The 22,383-nt window shown below is 38.8% G+C and overlaps 1 protein-coding gene across 3 annotated transcripts in view; it reads right to left on the reverse strand.

Moving 5' to 3' along the window:
• Positions 1 to 21,988, reverse strand: part of SYT14 (synaptotagmin 14) — a 236,305-nt gene extending 214,317 nt beyond the window's left edge. For 2 of the 3 annotated variants that reach the window (XM_058702302.1, XM_058702301.1), the window contains exons 1-2: positions 21,860 to 21,988; positions 7,929 to 7,976 (exon numbers count right to left, since the gene is read on the reverse strand). In XM_058702302.1, coding sequence (XP_058558285.1) covers positions 7,929 to 7,976; positions 21,860 to 21,872 — 61 coding nt within the window. In that variant the 5' untranslated portion in view covers positions 21,873 to 21,988. Of the gene's footprint in view, positions 1 to 7,181; positions 7,316 to 7,928; positions 7,977 to 21,859 lie in introns of those variants that run through there. The other variant, XM_058702303.1, reaches the window with a different exon arrangement.
• Between the last annotated feature and the right edge of the window lie 395 nt (positions 21,989 to 22,383).

Genomic DNA, 22,383 nt, shown 5'->3' on the forward strand with positions numbered 1-22,383 from the left:
ATTTTAATTACTGTAATTTTACAAGAAGCTCTGGATAATACTAGGGCAAGTCACCGAAGCAAAGATGGCTGCCAGCTACCGTCCATTCTCTATCTCTCTCTATCTAGAAATGGAATCAACTTCCCAGATTTAGCTTGAATGGCCACTTGGCAGAACTAGTCTCAGCTTCCCTTGTAGCTATGTATGGCCATGTGACTGAAATCTGGGCAATGACATGTGAGTAGAAGTCATTTGTTTGCAACTCTGGATCACATCCTTAAAGAGAGCTGCTTTCAAAAAAATAAACAAATAAATAAAAGAGCTACTTTCTCCCCTTCCGTTCTGGTGACTGAAGGTGGACATGGAACTTCAAACATGCCAAGGAACACAACACCTTAGGGCCCATCACAGGAAGACAGAAGCAGCTCAACAAGTAGAATCACCCACCTCTATCCTATCAGCTTAGCCTTTTACATTAAAAGAGAAAAAACCTTTCTTGTTCAGTCACTTGACCTCTGATAGAGCAACCAAACGAATATTTTAATTAATATATACCCACCTCCCTACTATGTTCCTTTACTTCAAAGCTATCTTAGTTTATTCTTGGCTATGTGCTCTGCCATATACATTTCAGAACTAACGTGTACATTCCCTGAAAATTCTTGTTGGGCTTTAGGTTAGAATTGCATTAAATTTATAGGTTAATTTGGAGAGTACGGCCAATTTAAACATACTGTATTTCTACCAATAAAAATTATTTATCTCTTCATTTACATATTTTCTTTTATGTCGGTAGATAAAGCTTTTTTATTTTCTCTGTAAGAGTCATACACGTCTTTTGTTCAATTTGTTCCTGGGTATATTACAGTTATCACAATACTCTAAGAATCTTCTTTTATTGCATTTTCTAATTGTTTGTTGCCTATTATATATAAAAGTGTGCCTTATTTTTATATAGTGATCTTGTATTAATCAAATTTATGGAACTCTCTTAGTCTAGCAATTTGTTTATAGAGTCTCCTGGAGTCTCCTGGATTTTCTACGTAATCAATATCACCTATGAATAATATTAGCATTATCCCTTCCTCTTTAAACTTATACTTTCTATTTCTTTGTCCTGGCTTACTGTACCAGCTAAGATCTCCAGTACGAGGCTGAGTAGCAACACTCATGCTTTTAATATTTCATCATTAAGTATTTGGTTTATTACCTATTTTTGACATGTCATTTATTAGGTTAAAGAAGTTTTTTTTATATTCTTAGTGTAAAAGCTTTTATTACAAATGATAATATATTTTATCAAATGCTTTTCCTGCTTCTATTGAGATGCTCACATGACTAACATGGTAAACCTTATGAACAGATTCACATGCAACATTCCTGGGATGGTCCAACTTGTCATATGTTCGTATGTTTTCCTCAACCATTGCAGTATTTGTTTTGCTAACACTTACATTTAGATTTCTAACTAAGATTCGTATGTATTTCCCTCTCGTACTGTACTAACTCTGGTTTGGTATCAAGGTTATATTTTAGTCTCATTAAGTAAATTGGGGGGATGTTCCATTTCTTTCAGGCTCTGGAAGTTTTTATAAGGTTGGGTCCTTTTTTCTTTGAAGACTGAATGGCAATTGCCTAAAAAAAAACCACTATGATTAATTTAACTTTTCTATTAGTTTAAATTATACTGTTCTCTGAAATTGTCCATTTCATCTACAACTTCAAGTTTATCATCAAAAAGTCATGAATACTTTTAAGATTTTTTTAAAGCTCACTTGTAAGTGCAATTATACCCCTTTTATAAACCTAACATTATGTACGTGTGGCTTCTGTATTTTGTCTTTAATTAACCATGCTAGAGACCTATCTCACACCTTCCAAAGTACTGGCATTTTGGTTCTGTTGATCTTTACTGTATTGTTATCTTTGTAGTCATTCCTTCTTTCTACTTCTCTGAGCTTATGAGATAGCTCTAACTTCTTGCACTCAACGTCTCCTCATAAATTTTCATTCTCTTTTTTTCTAACGTAAGCATATATGGTAGTGACTTTATTTTAACGGCTACAGACTCTTTGGCACTATCCCCGTGAAGACTCTCCTCCCCTTGAACCCAGGCAGGCTTGTAACTGCTTATATGCCAACACAGTACAGCAGAAGTGACACCAAGTACCTCCTTCTAGGTAGATTAAAAAGTCACACAGTATCTACCTTACCTGTTAAGTATTGGCCACCATATGAGAAGTCTATGACTGTGAATCTACAGCTCTAGTTTTCAGTTCCTGTTTTTGTTTAACGGCTTTGATATATAATTCACCGTAAATGCCAACCTTTTAAAGTGTACAAGCTTCAGTGGTTTTCAGCATATTTGCAGAGCTGTGCAACCATTACCACTGTCTCATTTCAGAGCATTTTCATCACCCCAAAAAGAAACTCTGCACCCCTCGGCAGTCACTCTCCATTCCCTCTTTCCCTCAGCCACTGGAAACCACTAATCTGCTTTCTGTCTCTATGGATTTGTTTATTCTGGACATTTCATATAAACAGAATCATATAATAGGTGGCCTTTTATGTCTGCCTTCTTTCACTTAGCATGTTTTCAAGGTCTATCCACATTGTAGCATGTACCAATACCTTACTCCTGTCTATTGTTCAGTAATACTCCATGATATGGATATACCACATTTGGTTTATTCATTCATCACTTCACGGGTATTTAGGCTTTTTCCACTTGGGTTATTATGAATAATGATGCTATGACTATTACAATACAGGCTTTTGTATGAACATAAGTTTTCAAATCTCTTGATTACACACCTAGGAATAAAATTTCTGGGTCATCTGGTAACACTATGTTTGACTTTCTGAGGAAATGCCTAACTGTTTTCCAAAGTGGCTGCAGCAGTTCACAATACCACCAGCCACGTATGAAGTTCCGATTTCTCTACATCTTCATCAACACTTGTTATTGTCTTTTTTATTTTAGCCATCCTACGGGGGAGCGGAATGGTATCTCAACATGGTTTTGATGCTGCATTTCCCTGATGACCTTCTGTATTTTTAATACTGATGGTTCCCTAACTTTTATCTGGGTTTAAAAATGCATTTAATTTTTTTTTTAATGTTTATATACTTTTGAGAGAGAGAGAGAGAGAGAGAGAAAGAGTCAGCAAGCATGTGTACCACGGAATGTAGGCAGCCCTGGACAGAAAAGAAAAGGAAACAGATTCTCCCTTCAAGCCTCCTGAAGAAAAGCTTGACCTCAGCCCAGTGAAACTGACTTTGGACTTCTGGTCTCCCAAACGGTAAAAGAATAAGCTTGCGTTGTTTTAAGCCCCCAAAGTTGTGGTAATTTGTTACAGCGCTATAGGAAACGAATACAGATTTTAGTACCTGGAAATGGGGTGCTGCTGTAACAAACGTGTAATGTGTGGTAGTGGCTTTGGAATTAGGTAACGGGGAGAAGTCTGAAGAATTATGAGCAGCATGACAACAAAGGCCTAAATTGTCTTGAGAAATATTTATTGCCTTTTAATAGAAATATGGATTCTAATGATGATTCTGCTAGTGAAGACAGAAAAAAATAAGGACTGTAGTAGGAAAAAAAGCCTATACTGTCTTAGGTCTAGAACACCTAATCAGCCATAAAGTGACCACTGTAGAAACAAATGTTAAAGGTGCTGCTGGTGAGAGGTCAGAAGGAAAGGAAGAGCATGTTACTGGAAATGGGAGAAACGAGATCCTTGTGGCAGAGAGCTTGGCTAAATCGTGTCCTATAATTATATGGAAATTACAACTTGTAAGCAATGAACTTGGATATTTAGCTAAGGAGACTTCAAAGAAAAGTGCTGAAAGGGGGCCTGCCGCTTATAGTAAACCTTGGGAGAAAACGGATAAATTGAGAGAACTTATAAGCAAAAAGGTGCCAGGCCTTCATGATTTGGAAAATCCTCAGCCTATCCAGATTGTAAATTATGCTAAAATTAAGTACTCAATGTCAAGAAAGCATGCTCTGGAGACAAAGCCAAGGGTGTAGCTAAACAACCTTTTGCCAGTGCCTCAAAATGAACAAATTCAGTGACACAGAGGGCTCTCCAGAGAGATTAGACATATGACTCATGGATCTCCCCTGCCATCTCAGTGAAAGCCAAGTACGGAGATGGAATTATCCAGGAAAGAGCTGTGGAGAGGCATGTTGTCTAAAGGAACGAATCCCCATGACATAATGAGAAGACTCATGAGGTTTTTGAGAGTATATATAATCACTGCCAGCTTGAACTGAAAGGGTCAAGAAGACGAAATGAAAGACTAATGGCCTCCCCAAATCCTACAGGCAGAAAACCAGTGCAGACATATGCTACTTTCCGAGAAAAAGGAAGGATGACTCCAAGGGTACAGTCTTAAACCTAAAAGGTAGACAGCCTCAGACCTCAGGCTGAGTTTTATTTCCAGGCCACGAAACTTACAGGTTTTTCCCACTTGCATTTCAAAATTGCTTAGTACCAGTGACTCCTTTCCTCCTTCCATTTTCTCACTTTTGGGGTGGCAACGTCTATAACTGCTATCCTATGTCTCCTCCATCGCTGTATTTGGAGAGCAGGCAACTTGTTTGCTAGTTTCACAGGTCTGCAGATGGGCAGGAATTTTAAGCCAGGATGGATCATACCCAGAGTTTCACCCATACCTGATATAAACGATTTTAGATGAGGAGTTAATGATATTTAGATGATGTTTTGGACTTTGAGTTGATAATACAACATAAGGCTTTGTAGATCAGGGTAAGGCACTTTGATTTTATTCCAGGTATAATGGAAATCCACAAAAGTGGACATACATTTAAAACCTGATTTAATAAAAACCTGATATAGATTTAATACATGTACACCTGATACATACATATAATATACATACACACACACACACACACACACACACATACATATATTTTCTAAGTTTGCTTATTTTGAGAGAGAGAGCCTGCGTGCAAGCGGGGGAGGGGCAGAGAGAGAGGGAGAGAGAGAATCCCGAGCAGGCTTCCTGCTGTCAGCACAGAACCCAACAGGGGTGGTGCTTGATCCCATGAACCACGAGATCATGACCTGAGCCAAAATCAAGAGTCAGATACTCAACTGACGGAGCCACCTGGGAGCCTCTAAACCTGATTTATACTTACATCATTGGTATATACTGTAAGGAGATAAGAGTAGAAGCAGGGAAACCTGTCAGAAAACTACTACAGTTGTGTAGACAAGAAAGATAGGAACCCAGGCTACAATGATAACAGCAGGATGGAAAAAAGAGGATGGTTTAAAATTCTGAAGGCAGAAATGGCAGAGCTGGCTAATATATTAAATGGGAAAGACAAAGTGAAATATGCAGCTATTCCTAAATTAGGACCTGAGCAACTGGATAGACTGTTTTTTATTTGCTGAGATGGGGAAGATTGAGGAAGGTATGGACTCACGTGAGAAAATCAAGACTTGCATTTTCGACATGTCAAGATGTTGTTCTGACAGACATCCAGATAGAATTACCAAGTAAGTAGGGGATGTAAGACCGGGAGCTCAAGGACAGCTCGGATGGATACATTTGTGTGGCATTTAAGAGAAAAGTAAATAAAATCAAACAGAAGGAAAAGATGGAAAAATGAAGTAAGCCCAAGACCAAACTCTGATACATTCTGGTATTTGAAGGTCTGACAGAAGAAAGAAGCCAGAAAGGAGACAGACAGCCAAACAGGTAAAAAGAAGCTGAATATGTCATGAGAGATGCCATTTTACCAGAATCACTGATACTAATTACAATTATTCTACTTTATTTAACCTCCATATCCTCTACTCTATGAAAGTCCAGCTTAAAGTGCAAAAGCTTTAGCTCTGAGCATTAGTTTTGAAATATTTAAATATTTATGGAACATCCATCCACTGAGATAGGGCGCTGTACTGAATGTTGAGGACATACACAGAGATTGAGACACTTTTTTCATGACATGGCTACTATATAATTTTTTGAAATTTTAATCACATACTTAAAATTCCATAGGAAAGCAGGATGAAGTGAAAAAGCTGGACTATTATAATGGAGAGAAATCTGGGCAAGGCATTATGTGGATAAGAATCGAGACAGCAATAAAGAGTAAAAGAAGAACCATAATAAAAAGGTATGTTCAGACCATCATCTATCCCATCTGTACTCTTCTCCCCACTGCAGCTTTATGTTCCCACTGTAGTCACAAAAGACCCTCTGAGCATTTATCTTCCTCTCTTCTAGCTGTCTCTATTCCTGTCTTGATCCTCATTTCACCTAACTCCAGCTTTAACAGCTTTTGATTCCAACTGCTTTGTACGGTGTCTTCTGCTGTCCCGCCAAATAAATTCTGTGTTTTAAAAAGTTTTGGTGGGACGAGGTAATAACTGTAAAATTATTTACAACATCTTCAGAATTTCTGGGCTAATATATTATAGAAGAAGATTTGAAAATGTTGACCTAAAGGAAGAAAACAATGTACACATTTGTCCCCTCTCTCTCTCTCTCATTTCAGGTAAGAAGTACAAATCAACAATGATGATAGCACGAACCCCGTAATAAAAAAGTTTGAGATTTCGGGGAATGGACTTCGATTTTCTCCTTTGTGTTACCAGAAGAAAGGTAATATAGATAAACTACACTTTAATCAAGGAAGGAGACTGTTTTTAAATGGACAGCAATCACAGGCAGTGACACACAAACCATAGCGTGACCACGTCAATAATGTTCACACAAATTCCCCTACAAAGGATTATAAATTGCTTTCAACTCTAAACAAGCTGAGGCTTTCAGACATGTTGAAGACTTACTGAAAATATGCTCAATTTTCCTGGCATGCCAGTAAGACTCACCTAACACAAATACTGACACCGCCTCAAACCTCCTTAGGGTGAAATATTAGGGACAAAAGTGCTGCTAGTTGGCCAGACACGGAAGGGCAAATTCAGTTTTTAAGAGAGATGTAAGAAAAATAAAGTCTCCCAAGCTTCAAAATAGAAAAGAGTATGGAATTTATAAGGATTTCCTCCCCTGACCTCCCCAGGTATACCTTTTCCTTTCCTCACAGCACGTCACCGATCTGGGATTACTCACGTGTGTGGGGACTCCCAAGGTTCTCCTGATTCTTCCAAATCTACAGAATACCTGATTCCTTTCCTCCCACCTAATAACTGAATTACCTTTCCTGGGGCCACCTTGTTGAACCACCCAGTTGTCAGGTGGCTCCTTCTAAGGAAGCATAGACAGTTGTTGGTGTCAAAGGATGTTGTGGTCTTTGGACATGATCCCGATTTGAATTTCAACCAACTCCTCACATCTCTCTGATGGGGTACAGTAATAGAACAGAAGTCAATGGGAGATCAGCATGCACTCAGATTCCAGATTCTGAAAGGGAACAAAAATCAAACCCTCCATTCTTTGCCTCGGCACCATGTCTAATAACCAACATGCTAAGAAACCAGGCTTTATCAGCCCAACAAAACTAAACATAAAGTAACAACTCTCAATAACCACATAACAAACAACAGGTACTTTATGAATGCTTAAGTCTAATAAAAATAACAAATTAATATTTTTAAAATTTTTTTAATGTTTTTATTTTTTATTTTTGAGACAGAGAGAGAGAGAGACAGAGCACGAGCAGGGGAGGGGCAGAAAGAAGGGGAGACACAGAATCCGAAACAGGCTCCAGACTCTGAGCTGTCAGCACAGAGCCTGATGTGGGGCTTGAACCCACAAACCGTGAGATCATGACCTGAGCCAAAGTCAGACGCTTAACCGACTGAGCCACCCAGGCGCCCCAAAAGTTAATATTTATTAAACTGTATACTTTCTAAGTCCAAATCATCTAACATCTCACTAAAATTTAACATACACTGTGAAGTGTCCATTTTGTATCTGAATATCCATGCAGAGGACTGACTTACCTTTTCTAATACAGATAAGTTCATGTACTCCACAGGTTCTTTCTCCACCTGTTAAAAAAAATTTTGTTAGAAGTTAAAAAGAGGACATAATGTGAATGTGACTATTACAAAGAACTGTTTTAAATTAGCTTCTACCAATGACCTCAGGGAAAAAAGTTTACTAATTTTCCTTAAACTCAGCTATATGATAACTTCACATTTGGAATTTTCCCGAACCCATAAATTAAGATCTTATAAAGTCTTGGAATGAAGACACTTCATTCAAGTATGTTATTTTTAAATGGCAGTCTTCTCAAGAACAAATATCATATCGCCATTTCCTAAGTACCTCTTCACACCATCTAGAAAAAACACCGTAGGACCCACTTTTGTATTTGAGGTTTAATATATACAGGTAAGTTACTATGGAGGGACCAACCTTGTAAAGACACTATAGTTTATCACATATATGGTATAAAATGAAATGTATTCTTCAGCTACCCACTCTTATAAGTCTGTAAAAAGATAAATTAAAAAAACAGGATGATAAAAACAAATTTAACCAAAAGCTTACTTTGAGTATAATTAATATAAAAAGTATTCTATCATAAAATTAATATTATTGGTCACTGTAGAAATAGATACTCCTTCATTCTGAAACAGAATGCCCCTACTTTAAATGAATGTAAGCTAAATGAAATTTTGTAGTGTTCTATATATGCATGACCTTATAATTATGCTGTGAATTATGTTTAAACTTTGCATAATAGAAATATTAAATAATTTAATCTTAGCTCATTACAAAAGTTAAGTTATAAGAAACAGAAATATCTTACAGCAGTAACATGAGGTAAAATCCATGATATCCACTAAAAAAAGTAGGTCATCTGAGAAGCAAGTTAAAAAACCAGAAAACAGTATTTCTATTGCTAAAGTAGGTTAGATCTACATTCTAATTTGGTTGTAACAACGTCATGTTTGTGATTATTACCAACACTATAGACTAATCACCAGTTATCAGGAAGATAGACTTAGCAAGAAGAAACACCTACCTTAAAGCTCTGATTATAAAATGCCTATTATTCAGCAAATCTCAGCGTAAATACATTGGGTCCTTGCTAATTAGAATATTACCAATGAGCAACCACTGATTACCTGCTGAAGGGCAAGAACAAGCTGTAACTGTATACCACATATCTTTAATATTGAGAAGACACTAGTCAAAAACTAGAAGGAGAATGTTTACCAAATTACAGAAGAAACTACTTTCAAGAGATTTGGAAGAATCATGTAACAACAATAAAATAACTATACTGATGCCATCACTGATGTTTTCACAGGCTACATAAAAATATTTTTTATATGATCATTAAGGCCTATTCTCCAGAAGATAACACCTACAACTTAGTTTGCCTTATGTAGTTAATTCATGTTCATAAGACTGTACTTGTTAAAGCCTGTATTGAAAACCAGACTTTCAGGGCACCTTGGTGGCTCAGTTAAGTGAAGCATCCGACTTCACTCATATCATGAACTCACAGTTTGTGAGTTCGAGCCCCATCTCAGGCTCTCTGCTGTCAGCACAGAGCCCACTTCAGATCCTCTGTCCTCCTCTCTCTCTCTGCCCCTCACCCCTCTCAAAAATAGACATTAAAAAAAAAAAACAGACTTTCCCCCATATTTAATGCAAATCGGTTAGGTTTTAGTATACACATCTAATCTCAAATATAAGTGCATAGTTTGTACAGCCTAAGTGCTAATGGTAACATAAAACCATTAACAGTAACATAAACTATTAGAATCTAAGACTTTTCTCAAAACTATAAAATGACAATGACAGCTAACTCCCACTTTTAAAAGTATTCGATTCATCTATATCAAATGAAAGAACTTCATAAATAAAAAGCTAAGTCAAATAATTACTATATTTTAAATTTACAGCCAATAGATAATTGTCAAATGTGTCAAAGTAGCACAAAAATCACATAACTAGAAGAAGCGAGACTGTGCTCTACTCTTCCAGATATTTGTCCCAAAAATTCTAACCAACAAGGGAGATCTCAGTGATGTACATGTGGAAATCAAGAGCAATCACTATTATTACTGAAATGGAAAGGAATATTAAGGACAAATAAATGCCAGGCAATAAAGTAAAATTTAGGAAAAAACAAAAAAAACCCTCCTTTTTAAAAGTACAAAAGAAGAAACACAGAAAGCTAAATAAAACTTACTATATTACTGGACCATGAAATCGATATTCCTTTGGTTTTCAATCCTTTTTGAGACCAGTAAGAGTGCTTAGGAAAAAATATGCATTCTATATGCTAAATGTGTATGTTTTAAAGTATGTATTTGGGAGTCAAAGGCTTAAATACTTTTTCAATCAGAGATAGTGAACTGTGTATAAACTTTATGCCTTGTTTTAAAATCTCTAAAAATAAATCTGAAAAGTTTCCAAGTGAGTCAAATTTGCAAGCAAAAGGCAAGTCATTGTAGGCATAGCTTGACTTAGATATGGTGGCAATTCAAAAAGTGGTTTACTAATTTTAAGAGTATAATGCATAAGGGTAATAATAATTTTTTGAGGTAGATATATATGTATATATATATGTATATATATATACATATATACAAATATGTATATCAAATACATAGAAGAATGATTATTTGTATATCAAATACATAGAATGATTATTTTTATTCAGCTATTATTGGCATATAACACTGTGTAAGTTCAAGATGCACAGCTGATTTGATACATTTATATATCGCAATGATTACCACCATAGCATTAGCTAACATCTCTATCACATTACATAATTATCAGTTGTTTGTTGTAGTCACAATTAAGATCTAGTCTGTTAGCAATTTTTAAGTTTACAACACAGTATTGCTGTCTAAAACCCCTATACTGTGCATTAGATTTCCAGGACTTATTTATCTACAGGTTGCAAGTTTTTTCCCTTAAACATCTTTCCAATTCCCCCACATCTCCCAGACCCTGGTAACCACCATTCCACTCTCTGTTTTTACAAGTTCAGCTTTTGTAGATTCCACATTTAAGTGATACTATACACTATTTGTCTTTTATTTTTATTTTTTTGGATTTAAAGGAATTTATTTTCTTTTCTTAATATGAAATTTATTGTCCAATTGGTTTCCATATAACACCCAGTGCTCATACCAACAGGTGCCCTCCTCAATGCCCATCACCCACTTTCCCCTCCCTCCCACCCCCCCCATCAACCCTCAGTTTATTCTCAGTTTTTAAGAGTCTCTTATGGTTTGCCTCCTTCCCTCTCTGTAACTTTTTTTTTCCCCTTCCCCTATGTCTTTTATTTTTAATGTTTACTTATTTTTGAAAGAGAGGGAGACAGCATGAGTGGGGGTGGGGCAGAGAGAGAAGGAGACACAGAATCCAAAGCAGGCTCCAGGCTCTGAGCTGTCAGCACAGAGCCCAATGAACCCACAAACCATGAGTTCATGACCACAGCTGAGGTCGGACACCCAACCTACTGAGCCGCCCAGGTGCCCCACTACTTGTCTTTTTGTATCTGACTTATTTCACTTATCATAATGCCTTCAATCAAGGTCCATCCATGTTGGCAGGACTTCCTTCTTTTTAGGTCTGAGAAATATTCCATTGTATATACATACACCACATTTTTATCCATCCATCCGCTGATGGACACTCAGGTTGTTTCCTTATCTTAGCTATTGTGAATAATGCTGTAATAAACACAGATACCTCTTCAATATATTCTTTTCATTTCCTTTGGATACATACCCATTTGTGGCACTGCTGTATCTCATGGTAGTTCTATTTTTAATTTTTTAAGGAACCTCCATGCTGTTTTCTGCAGTGGCTGAACCAATTTGGAGGAATGAGTACTTAATGTAATAAATTAGCCAATCTCTTTATTTTTTTTTTAATTTTGTTTTAATCTTTATTTATTTTTGAGAGAGAGAGAGTACAAGTAGGGGAGGAACAGAGAGAGAGGGTGACGTTGAATTTGAACGAGGCTCCAGGCTCTGTGCACAGAGCCTGATGCAGGGCTTGAACTCACGAACCACGAGTTCATGACCTGAGCTGAAGTCAGACACTCAACCGCTCAACCGAGCGGGCCACCCAGGCACCCCTAGCCAATCTCTTTAGAAAGAGATGTCTTCTGTTAAAATGAATAATTATCCCCCAAATGAACTCATATAAATAAAAATTTCCACACATCAAATTTACTTCAAAGACATAACAATAATGAAGACGTGGAGACCGTAACAGAATGACAGAATATAAAAAGGCTGGAAGTCAGAAATAAAGTTGTCTAGCTCAATCCAGATAAACAAACTGAACCACTAAACGTTAAGTAGAGTTGCCCAGGGTCACTGGTTTATTGCCAGAAAAAATAATTAGTACACTAGGGTTAATACAGTAAGAAATTTAAATATCAATTTTTCTTCACTTTTACAAATAAAATAAAAATTATGTAATTGTTTTCTAACCCTTTCAGGTAATTAAAATACAAGACAGTTTCTCAAAACTATTCTTGGAGATAATGCCAGCATTGCTCTTGAAATAATCATCTCAGCAACATGGAAATGAGAGATAGAAAATGACAAGCTTAGTCAAAGTTACCATCTTTTCCCTCAGGCAAACCCATGTAGGAGCATAATATAAACTGGCAGAATCCTCTACAATTGGTGTAAGTACATAGCGTAAGAGGAAATAGATGCGTATGGGCACACACACACACATACATACATGCTGCGAATGTGCGCATGTGTGTGTTTGTGTATGAATGGACACATGATTCAGAGTGTGCCTGGGAACTAGGAATTTCTTTTTAAGTGGAGACAAGGTAGATGATAGGGACTTACAAAGTATGTACTTTTCCATATGCCTACATAAGGAAAATATGTGGGGAGCCTGGGTGGCTCACTTAAGCCTCTGACTCTTGATTTCCACTCTCTGGTCATGATCTCACGGATTCATGAGATCAAGCCCCATGTCAGGCTCTGTGATGACAGCACAGAGCCTGCTTGGGATTCTCTCTGCTGCTGCTCTGCTTGTGCGTGCGCACGCACTTGCTGTCTAAATAAATAAATAAACTTTAAAAAAAAAAAAAGGAGGAAAATATGCAGTGATGCTCTAGTCCCATCAAAATATGGCCAGGTATACAAAAATGCAATTAAACCCAAAGATTTAGTTCATTGGAAATGGATCTAGGAGTTCTTTCTGAAATTGACTTTATTTTGTCTACCATGCTAACTTTGACCAATAACCTAAGTCACTACAATTTACAGGCAATATTAACTTCTCAAACAGCACAAGGCTACTTTAGAAATACCTTAAATTCTACCTTATCTAAAGATCAGCAAAACACATGCATTAAAGTGGTCAAAATTAAATTAATGTCTAGCTTACACTGATAAACTCTGTTATAGCTAACTGTTATAGCTATATATAATAAGCATGAAATGTTAAATATTTCCTGTTAATGTTGCCAACCACCACCTTCCCCAACCAATTTAACTCATTTAGACCACAGTCACTAATCTATAGACACCTTTCAGTTTTAACCCTAATTAAGTTATTCAAGGAATGATACCAATTTTGGTGCCTAATTGAAAGCACAGTATTATGGAAAGACAATGGTTTCTGAATTGAGTCAGGCTTCAGTTTTCAAGTCAGCATCACCTAGTATTGTCTTTGTAAACCTTGTGCCTGTAAGAAAAAATAAAAATAACTAAACACATTTGTAAAGTAGTAATAATAGTTAACTCCAGGATGGAAAATAGCTTTCCTATCCCTATACCAATTCTGGGCTATTAAAAGTAGCTGCTGGCATGGGGTGGAGGGCAAAGTTGAGAAGGATTCTAAAACAAAGTTGATACTTGGTAGGGAGATGTTAAAAAGACACTTGAAGGAAACAGATGACTGCTACAGGAGAAAGAGAGAACAGTGCCATGCATTTGCCGTCCACACTGTGATAATGGATAGATGATGCCTAGCCCATGGTGAGCACCAAAAAATGTCAATCCCCTTTGCATTCCTCACAAGGACAAAACTCAAAGAAAACTTAGACTTATGCCTAGAGACAGAAAAGATTCTGTATGTTTTCTTCTCTTCTACAGCATTAGTTACCAGTTAATTTCAAACACTCTCCTGTGTAAATATTCCAAAATAAACATTAATCTTCTCATACTTCTTAACTTATCCTCTTTTTAGAAATTTTCTTAAAAACAACAACAACAACAAACTTTTGGGCCTCCAATCCTCTGGGAGTTATCCTCCCAAATTGGAATTCTTTTATTTTTCATTGTTGCTATTCAATTACTAGAGTTAAAATAATCTGAATAAGTATTTTCTCTCTTTTTTTTAAGTGTTTATTTATTTATTTTGAGAGAGGGGTAGAGAGAAGGAGGGAAGAGAGAGAGAATCCCTGTCTCTGCACTGTCAGCGCAGAGCCCAACACAGGGCTCGACCCCAGAAACCCTAAGAACATGACCTGAGCCAAAATCAAGAGTCTGATACTTAACTAACTGATTCACCCAGGCGCCCCTGAGTAAGTCCTTCCTATATTTACTTTTACAAACTCTTTTTATTTATAACATTCCTATACCATAGCCTAAGTTTTGAGACATATATTCGGCACCATTCCAGCATCACACAGAACAACCAAGTGTACCTCTTTTCATAACAATATCTTAGAGTACTTTATAATTTGCAAATCTTGCTAAGTACAGTATATCTTTTGATCCATATAAGTTCCTATAAATTTATTCAATAATTTTTTTTCCAGGAGGTACAAGTTTATCTTATAAAAGTAAATTTATTGTTCACAAACATAACCCATTTTTCCTACTTCTGAGCCACTTTTACTTCAGTTTTTAAGTTAATTAAGTTTTTGACTGTTTAGATGCTCATTAAGATAACACCATAAATCCCTGAATAAGTATATGCTCAAAAAAAAGGGAGCATACTACTGGGGAGCCTGAGTGGCTCAGCTGGTTGAGCGACCAACTTTGGCTCAGGTCATCTCAGTGTTCCCGAGTTCTGTCCTGTAGCACAGAGCTCGCTTCAGATCCTCTGTCCCCCCTCTCTGTCCCTCCCCTGCTTGCAGGTGCACACTCACTGTCTCCCAAAAATAAATCTAAAAAATTTAAAAAAGGTATTCTACTTAATTTTCTACTTAAAAGAGAACACCTGTGTTTTGACTACTGCACCAGTTCACTTGTTAAAATTACTAATATGCATTATTATATTAGTAAGTTCAAAATGCTGAAGATAATTTTTCATTAAAATCCTCTATCTCCTGATGACTCCTAATACAGCCTTACAACTGTAATGTTCTGAATGTACATATGGATCTTAGGAGTTTGTTTTTAAATAACTTCCTAAATAAACAAATTCCTGATGACAGTTTGCTGCGTTGTCACTATTTCTTCCTTCTTAAAAAAAAAAAGTCAATCAAGGGTTCCAATTTTTTAGGTTTCAATTAAGATTTTACTACACATACATATGAAATATGTACATAATTGTCTTATTCAAGAGTCTAGAATGTTTCATTGACAGTAGTTTGTTGAATCTGATGTTCTCCCCCACAGGCTTGTCACGTTAGGTATAAACTAGGTAGGACTTGGGAGTGGAGGAAAGAATGAAGTCAGCTAACTGGAAATCTACGAAGACAGTCTACTATGCTACTACACATATGCTATGAACAAACACTACAATCACTTTAAAGAAAACAATAACGCAAGTAGCATTACTCAACAAATAAATAAGCCAACATGTGGTTCTCTAGCTTTCTATGCTGGCCTGTGCCATTGTGTTCTAACACTACCTAAACCAATGAAAAAAGGAAATGTTTCTTAATGCAACTGTTTCTCTAATGTTCCCGAGGTTTTTCTAATTTGGTTTAGTGAGTTAGGACAGAAACCTTAAATAGACTGTAAATTATTCAAGAGTAATTACAGAGAGAGGTCTCTGAACAAACATACCTCACATCTAAACATATCCTAAATCTCTGCAAAACATCAAGAATTTTATACCTGCCGAAAGTCAAAATATCCCTTTTAGGAATATCACTGATTAAACTGAACTGTAAATCCTCCAAAAATAAACTGCTCAATAAACTGTCTCATTCTGCCACAGACTGTAGACAGGCATGACTTTCTATCATCCCCCATTACATCCTAATGAGCTCTTACAATAACATGGAAAGCAGGAAAGGAGTGTGATGTTCTCCCTCAGGACTTGTAGCAGAACGTGTTTGTATTGGGATTTCTTAATTCGATACTTCAAAAGTCCAAATTCTGCCTTGGAAATCTTAGAGTCACAACAAACCTTCAAAAGCATCTCAGAATTGTACTGATGATTAAAAAAGTATGTATGTGGAAGTGTGTGGTAAACGACAAAGTGCCTTATGAATAAAAGGTATACACACACACACGCATACACACACAGATTCTTTCTAATATAGTCTTCTTTTATAACTTCAAAAAATGTTACCCAGAGAGGTAAAGTAGCTAAAGTTGATATACAGCACATTAACAACAAAAGTGAGTACTTTTACCTCTATTTTGATAATCCTATGGAAGTCAGAAAAATGTGGAGTGAGGGAAGGAGGGGCATAGGTCAGATCATTAAAGTCCTGCTCTAACCTGAGGTTTTAAATAATTTATATGTTACAAAGATAACTAGCAACAGTTCAGAATACGGGTTGGAAGGAACCCTAAAACTGGTGCTAACAAGAATAGCTAGGAAACTAATACAAGCCCTTTAATGAGGGGGAATAAACTAAAGTATAAGCACTAAGCATCATAAATTCATTTGAGATGTAGACTTGGCAGGACTTAGTGATCAACAAGATGTGGGGGGGGGGGGTGAATTTTAAGACAAAGTTGATTTCCAGATTTCTATCTCAGATGTCTGGTTACTTAAAAATGACACTCAGATGGTAAATTTGCATAGAGTGGGGATACAGAAACTGGATGTGGTGGCTGTGATGACAACTTTAGGACATTTTGAATGTCCCAAACTAAATATTTTGGATTGTTGTGGAACACCCATGATATCTAGCTACTATCTGAAAATATAAATTAGGAAAACTCTGTGTGCTTTTATTAACAGTGCACTTTTATTTGCTTTTTTAAAGTCTACTTATTTTTGGGGGGGGGGGGGAGAGCACAGAGTCTGATACAGGGCTTGAACCCACCAACTGTGAGATCATGATGTGAGCTGAAACCAAGAGTCAGATGCTTAACCAACGGAGCCACCCAGGTGCCCCAACACTTTTCATTTTTTTAAGTTATTTAAATTCCAGTTAACATACAGTGTAGTATTAGTTTCAGGGGTACAATATAGTGACTCAACACTTCCATACATCACTCGGTTCTCATCACAAGAATTAATAGTGCACTTTTAATTTACTGCTCCAGAAAGCTGAACTAGAAGGGCTAGTAGATAGACAGAAGTTAATAAATGGCAGAATTTTGGTCAAATACATCTGGGAATCAATGTAATCAACATCTATAATTTACAGAATTCCATTATAACTATTCAAAAAATATTTGTGGATTATATACTATACTCAGATACTGTGCAAAATGTAAGGAGTAAAAAAATGAAGAAGATATTACCTTCTGGAATTGACAGGAAAGACAAATTATAAACAAGTGATTACAAAATTACTCAACATGTGCAATTACAGCAGTATGGAGAGAGGATGAGAACAGGATTAAGAATGGAAACGCAGGGGCACCGGGGTGGCTCAGTCAGTTGAGGGTCTGACTTCAGCTCAGGTCATAATCTCATGGTTCACTGAGTTTGAGCCCTGCATCAGGCTCTCTGCTGTCAGCACAGAACCTGCTTCGGATCCTCTATCCCCCACTCTCTCTGCCCCTCCCCTGCTCTCTCTCTCTCAAAAATAAATAGAAATATTGAAAAAAAAGAACGGAAACACAAAGAACATTAGGCAAAGAAGATGAAGGAAAGACTGAGAAGTAATCAAGAGAGAGGAGAAAATTTCCTAAACACAGGAAATGGTTAACAATGCCAGACTGACAAAGGCCAACATTACAAGAATTAATACACTGGATGAAAACTATAGGTCTTGATAGGCTAGAGCAGATCAATGATTCCCAACATGATTACCACCAGACCTCTAGAGTAACAATAAGGATCTGTAAACTATTCAATATTTCAAAATGCTTTCTCAAAATTGTACTTTAAGATAGGACTAAATTCTTTTTTTTTAATCTTTATTTATTTTTGAGAGAGAGAGAGAGACAGAGAGAGAGAGAGGAGGGCACAGAATCCAAAGTAGGCTTCAGGCTCCAAGCTGTCAGCACAGAGCCCAACATGCAGCTCAAACTCACGAACCATGAAATCATGACCTAAGCTGAAGCTGGACACTTAACTGAATGAGCCACCCAGGCACCCCTAGAACTAACTTCTTTACCTCCGACTGAAATTATATTAGATCAGTGTGGTAACACCATCATCGTGTATTTGTCTGAGTCCTGACTAGCACTTACTTTCTGATAAAAGGAGGAAGTGAATGATTACTTAGTACATACAATATGGGTTTTACATAAAGGAGGAAATAAAAGTAACCCTCAGTACTTAAAAATCTAAATTCAAGGACTAAAATGTGGAGCCAGAGCTAGGAAGAATATGCTTAACAGATACAAATGATCTGTTCTTTGAGTCAAAACACTGGTTTGCTATGCAAGGGATGGAAGACACATGATGTGAAAGAAGTCCAGGTGAAAGAGACTCTATGGTTTTGGTTCATTTCAACCTCATCTCGAGCCAACATACAATTCCGAAAAGGCTATGCTAATATTAAGCTACATTAATAGGATTATGCACAAGATAAGAAATGGCAGAACAGTTTTAAATGTATGCTACTCAGCAATGCATCTGGAATGGATTTCATTTCAAACTTTAAAACATACATATAACTATACACCATCCAGAGGAAGAGCTGGTTATTCTGTCTAGAAAGTGTTCAAAAGTTGTCTTCAAATGGCAGAAGGGATGTCATGTATATAGGGAATAGAGGGCTTTTAATTTATTGCTCCAAACGGCAGATCTAGGAGTAGTAGTTAGACAGAAGTTACTGAATGGCACGTTTTTGGTCAAATTCAAAGACCTCATGAACTGTAAGAATTATACTTCCACTTGGCAGACATTGTTCAATGTCCACCGGCACATGAGTTCAATAAATTCATCCCCATTGAGTGTTTTTATACAAAAGATGATTCATCCTTTGTTGTTCACACCGTATTGTAATTACATGACTAAAATTATCTGTCTCCCCAACTAGAACATGTGCTCCTTGAGGGAAGGAGTGCAGTCTTAGTCATCTTTATGGCCCCATAGAGTCCTGCACAGAACACTGAGTACAGCTAGTGCTATTAAGTCTGCTGAATTAACAGGTGAATGAAGGGACTGAATGTTTTAAGAACCACTTCATTGGGAAGAAGGTTGAATGAGATGCTCCCTTGGGCCACTAAAATCCTAAAATGTCTCTAGTACAAAGCCATCATCCAGAGTTCATTTTACTTCATAAAACAGCATGGGAGGGGTGCCTGGGTGGCTCAGTTGGTTGAGCCTCTGACGTCAGCTCAGGTCAGATCTGAGAGAACTGTCAGATCTCGCAGTTCGTGAGTTTGAGCCCCGCGTCAGGCTCTGTGCTGACAGCTCAGAGCCTGGAGCCTGCTTCAGATTCTGTGTCTCCCCCTCTCTCTGCACCCGCCCCCCCCCCCCCCGCCCATTCATGCTCTGTCTCTCTCTGTCTCAAAAATAAATAAACATTAAAAAAAATCAAAAAAAAAAAAAACAGCATGGGAATGTAATTTGCTGGGGTGGAGGGTGCCGGGGGCAGCTGGTGGCTCAGTTGGTTTTAAGCGTCCGACTACAGCTCAAGTCATGATCTTGCGGTTCATGAGTTGGAGCCCCATGTCAGGCTCTGTGCTGACAGCTGGGAGCCTGGAACCTGCTTCAGATTCTGTGTCTCCTTCTCTCTCTCTGCCTCTCCCCTGCTCAAGCTCTGTTTCTCTCTCCCTCTCAAAAATAAATAAACATTAAAAACAATTTAACAAAAAAAGTGTTCCGGTATGTAATAAACAGCACAGTTAGACTAACCTGACCTGACATCTTTATTTGAAATGCTAATAACTAACTTTAGTCTCTATACCAAACTAGAAAAAGTATAATTTCCAATCTTTATATTAAGAAGACTTTGACAAATGTTTAAGTATTAAAAAACCGATGAGAGTATCTAAAACACAGAAGAATCTCTAGGAGAATTTCAAAAATCTTGTTCTTTAAACATACTAGTAGTAAAAGGCAGAACAAAATGCCATCAGTTAACATAAAAAAGGGAATCAATCACGTTTAACTGTGGGGTAGGAAAGACTGAGAAAAAGAGGAAAAACTAAAATATATCAAGAAATTACAAGTTACAAGATCAGATCCAGATGCTATTATACCTTCCGCATAAACCTTTTTAGCTTTACCACATCATTAAGAAATACTACCACAAACTGGTTGGGGAAATAAAGTACAAAACATTAATCAGTGGATTTGGTTGCTGGATTTTTAACCTCTAGTAAAAAGTACAATAAGGAAAAGAGTTTGAAAGTACCACTCTGGGTAACAGGAATATCAAAGGTTATAAAATAGATCTTGTTCCCAGCGCTATCCATCGTTTTGGCTAAAGTAGCTATTTGAAATGTGTGAGTGTGTCTGAAATGTGTGTCTTGCATATAATAGGTGGAATCTCTTAAATAAGCATAAACGCAGCTAAAGTTATTTTGGAGGATGCAGGATCTGACAAAAAGGAACCCCCAGAGCTGTATGCTACTGGTGATTAGTCAGTCACCAAGATGGGAAGTGCTCTGAAAAGTTTTGTTTACGAGGAACACACATAAAATCTGAGCTAATGAGGATACAGCCAAAGGTACCTCCAACATCTGTGCAGATGATGTGAATCTGTACACACGGACGTGCACCCAGGTAAATTTTACAAACTACTTTCACGGTCTGAGTTAAGCTCAGAAGGACACAGGCTGGAAGATGGTGCAGTCTTTCACATAAACATCCTAGCCGTGTGATACTAATTTTCACAATATCCTCCTTAAAAGCAAAGCAAAATACAGACACTTCCAAAAACATGGAACAAGAACAAAATACACTCTGATGGCAACTACCTCATCTGGCTAGGTGGTAAACACCAAGTATTTCGAAAATACGAGTGTTGTTGACACTAACACTTAGTGGACTGATACACACGCAGGATTCTAAGAGCGTGCGTTTGTTATTTCAGATGTATTTACTTCTCTTTCCCAGAGAAAAAGCAGTTTTGAGTGTTAGGGGAAAAAAACACTTGAGGAAATTAACTTCATCCCAAATTTCCTAGCCCCCTAACAGCAGCAAACAGAGGGGAATGGACGAAGAGTGCGGTCCAGCGTCAGCTCCAGAGCAGGGACTAAGAATGGTTAGGACTGGGACAGCAAAACTGGACTTCCAGTTTGGTAGCAAAGCGGGTACTTGCCGGAGGAGGGGGTACGGGGGGTGGGCGATGGAAGGGGCTAAGCCCCGCGGTCCCTCGCTCCCCGGGCCCGTCCCGCGGGGCTCTGCAGGGCCGCACCGGAGCCCCACTCGGCGCCGCCAAGCACGGCACCTGTCAGGAGCACCGGCTCCTCCCCGCGCCGGGCCCCGGGCCGAGGCCGACTGGACCGCCAGGGCCGGAGCAAGTCGGGCGGACCCGCGGCGCCGCTCCGCCCACCCGTCTCCCGAGACGCGGTCTGGACCCCTGCGCCTCCCCAGCCGACTCCCCTCCCGCAGGCGAGCGCCCCACCCGCGCCACGGCCTCCCGGGCGCCTCGGAGCCCCGCTCCCTGGGCGTTCCCCCTCCTCCCTCACCGCGGCCGGCCTCCACTTACCTTCAATCGCCATGATGTGCTCGCCATGGACCGCACCAACTGGATGGCGGGGGCGGCAGGCCGGCGTGCGGGCGGAAGACGCACGGAGTCCGCCAGCCAGAGGGGCGGGGCAGGCCCCGCAAACGCCCGGCTGCGCAGCCCGGAGGGGAGCCGCGGGCGGGGCGGGCTGGGGCGGGGCGGAGGAGGGGCGCCCCGAGCGTCCGACTGCTGGCCGCCGAAGAAATGGAACCTTCCCGGGCTGCCGCCGCCGCTGGCGGCACGTGACGCCGCCCCGCCCCCACCCCACCACCCCCACAGCGCCTCGCGCCGGGATTCAAAATAGGTGCCCAGTCTGGGGAGCCCCGGCACCTTCGCCGGAGACCGGCCCGAAGCGCACTGAGCATGTGCAGGAGGCTCCGACTCGCTTGGCCCGGGGCTTTCCCGGGCCCAGGACCACGGCGGAGGCGTAAGCATCTCGGGTGCTGGCAGCATCCGTAGCCGAAGAAGGAGGAGAGTAGGGAAAGGATGTGGTCAGGACCATGGAC

The sequence above is a fragment of the Neofelis nebulosa genome, chromosome 15 (genome assembly GCF_028018385.1).
Source record: "Neofelis nebulosa isolate mNeoNeb1 chromosome 15, mNeoNeb1.pri, whole genome shotgun sequence".
NCBI lineage: Eukaryota > Metazoa > Chordata > Mammalia > Carnivora > Felidae > Neofelis > Neofelis nebulosa.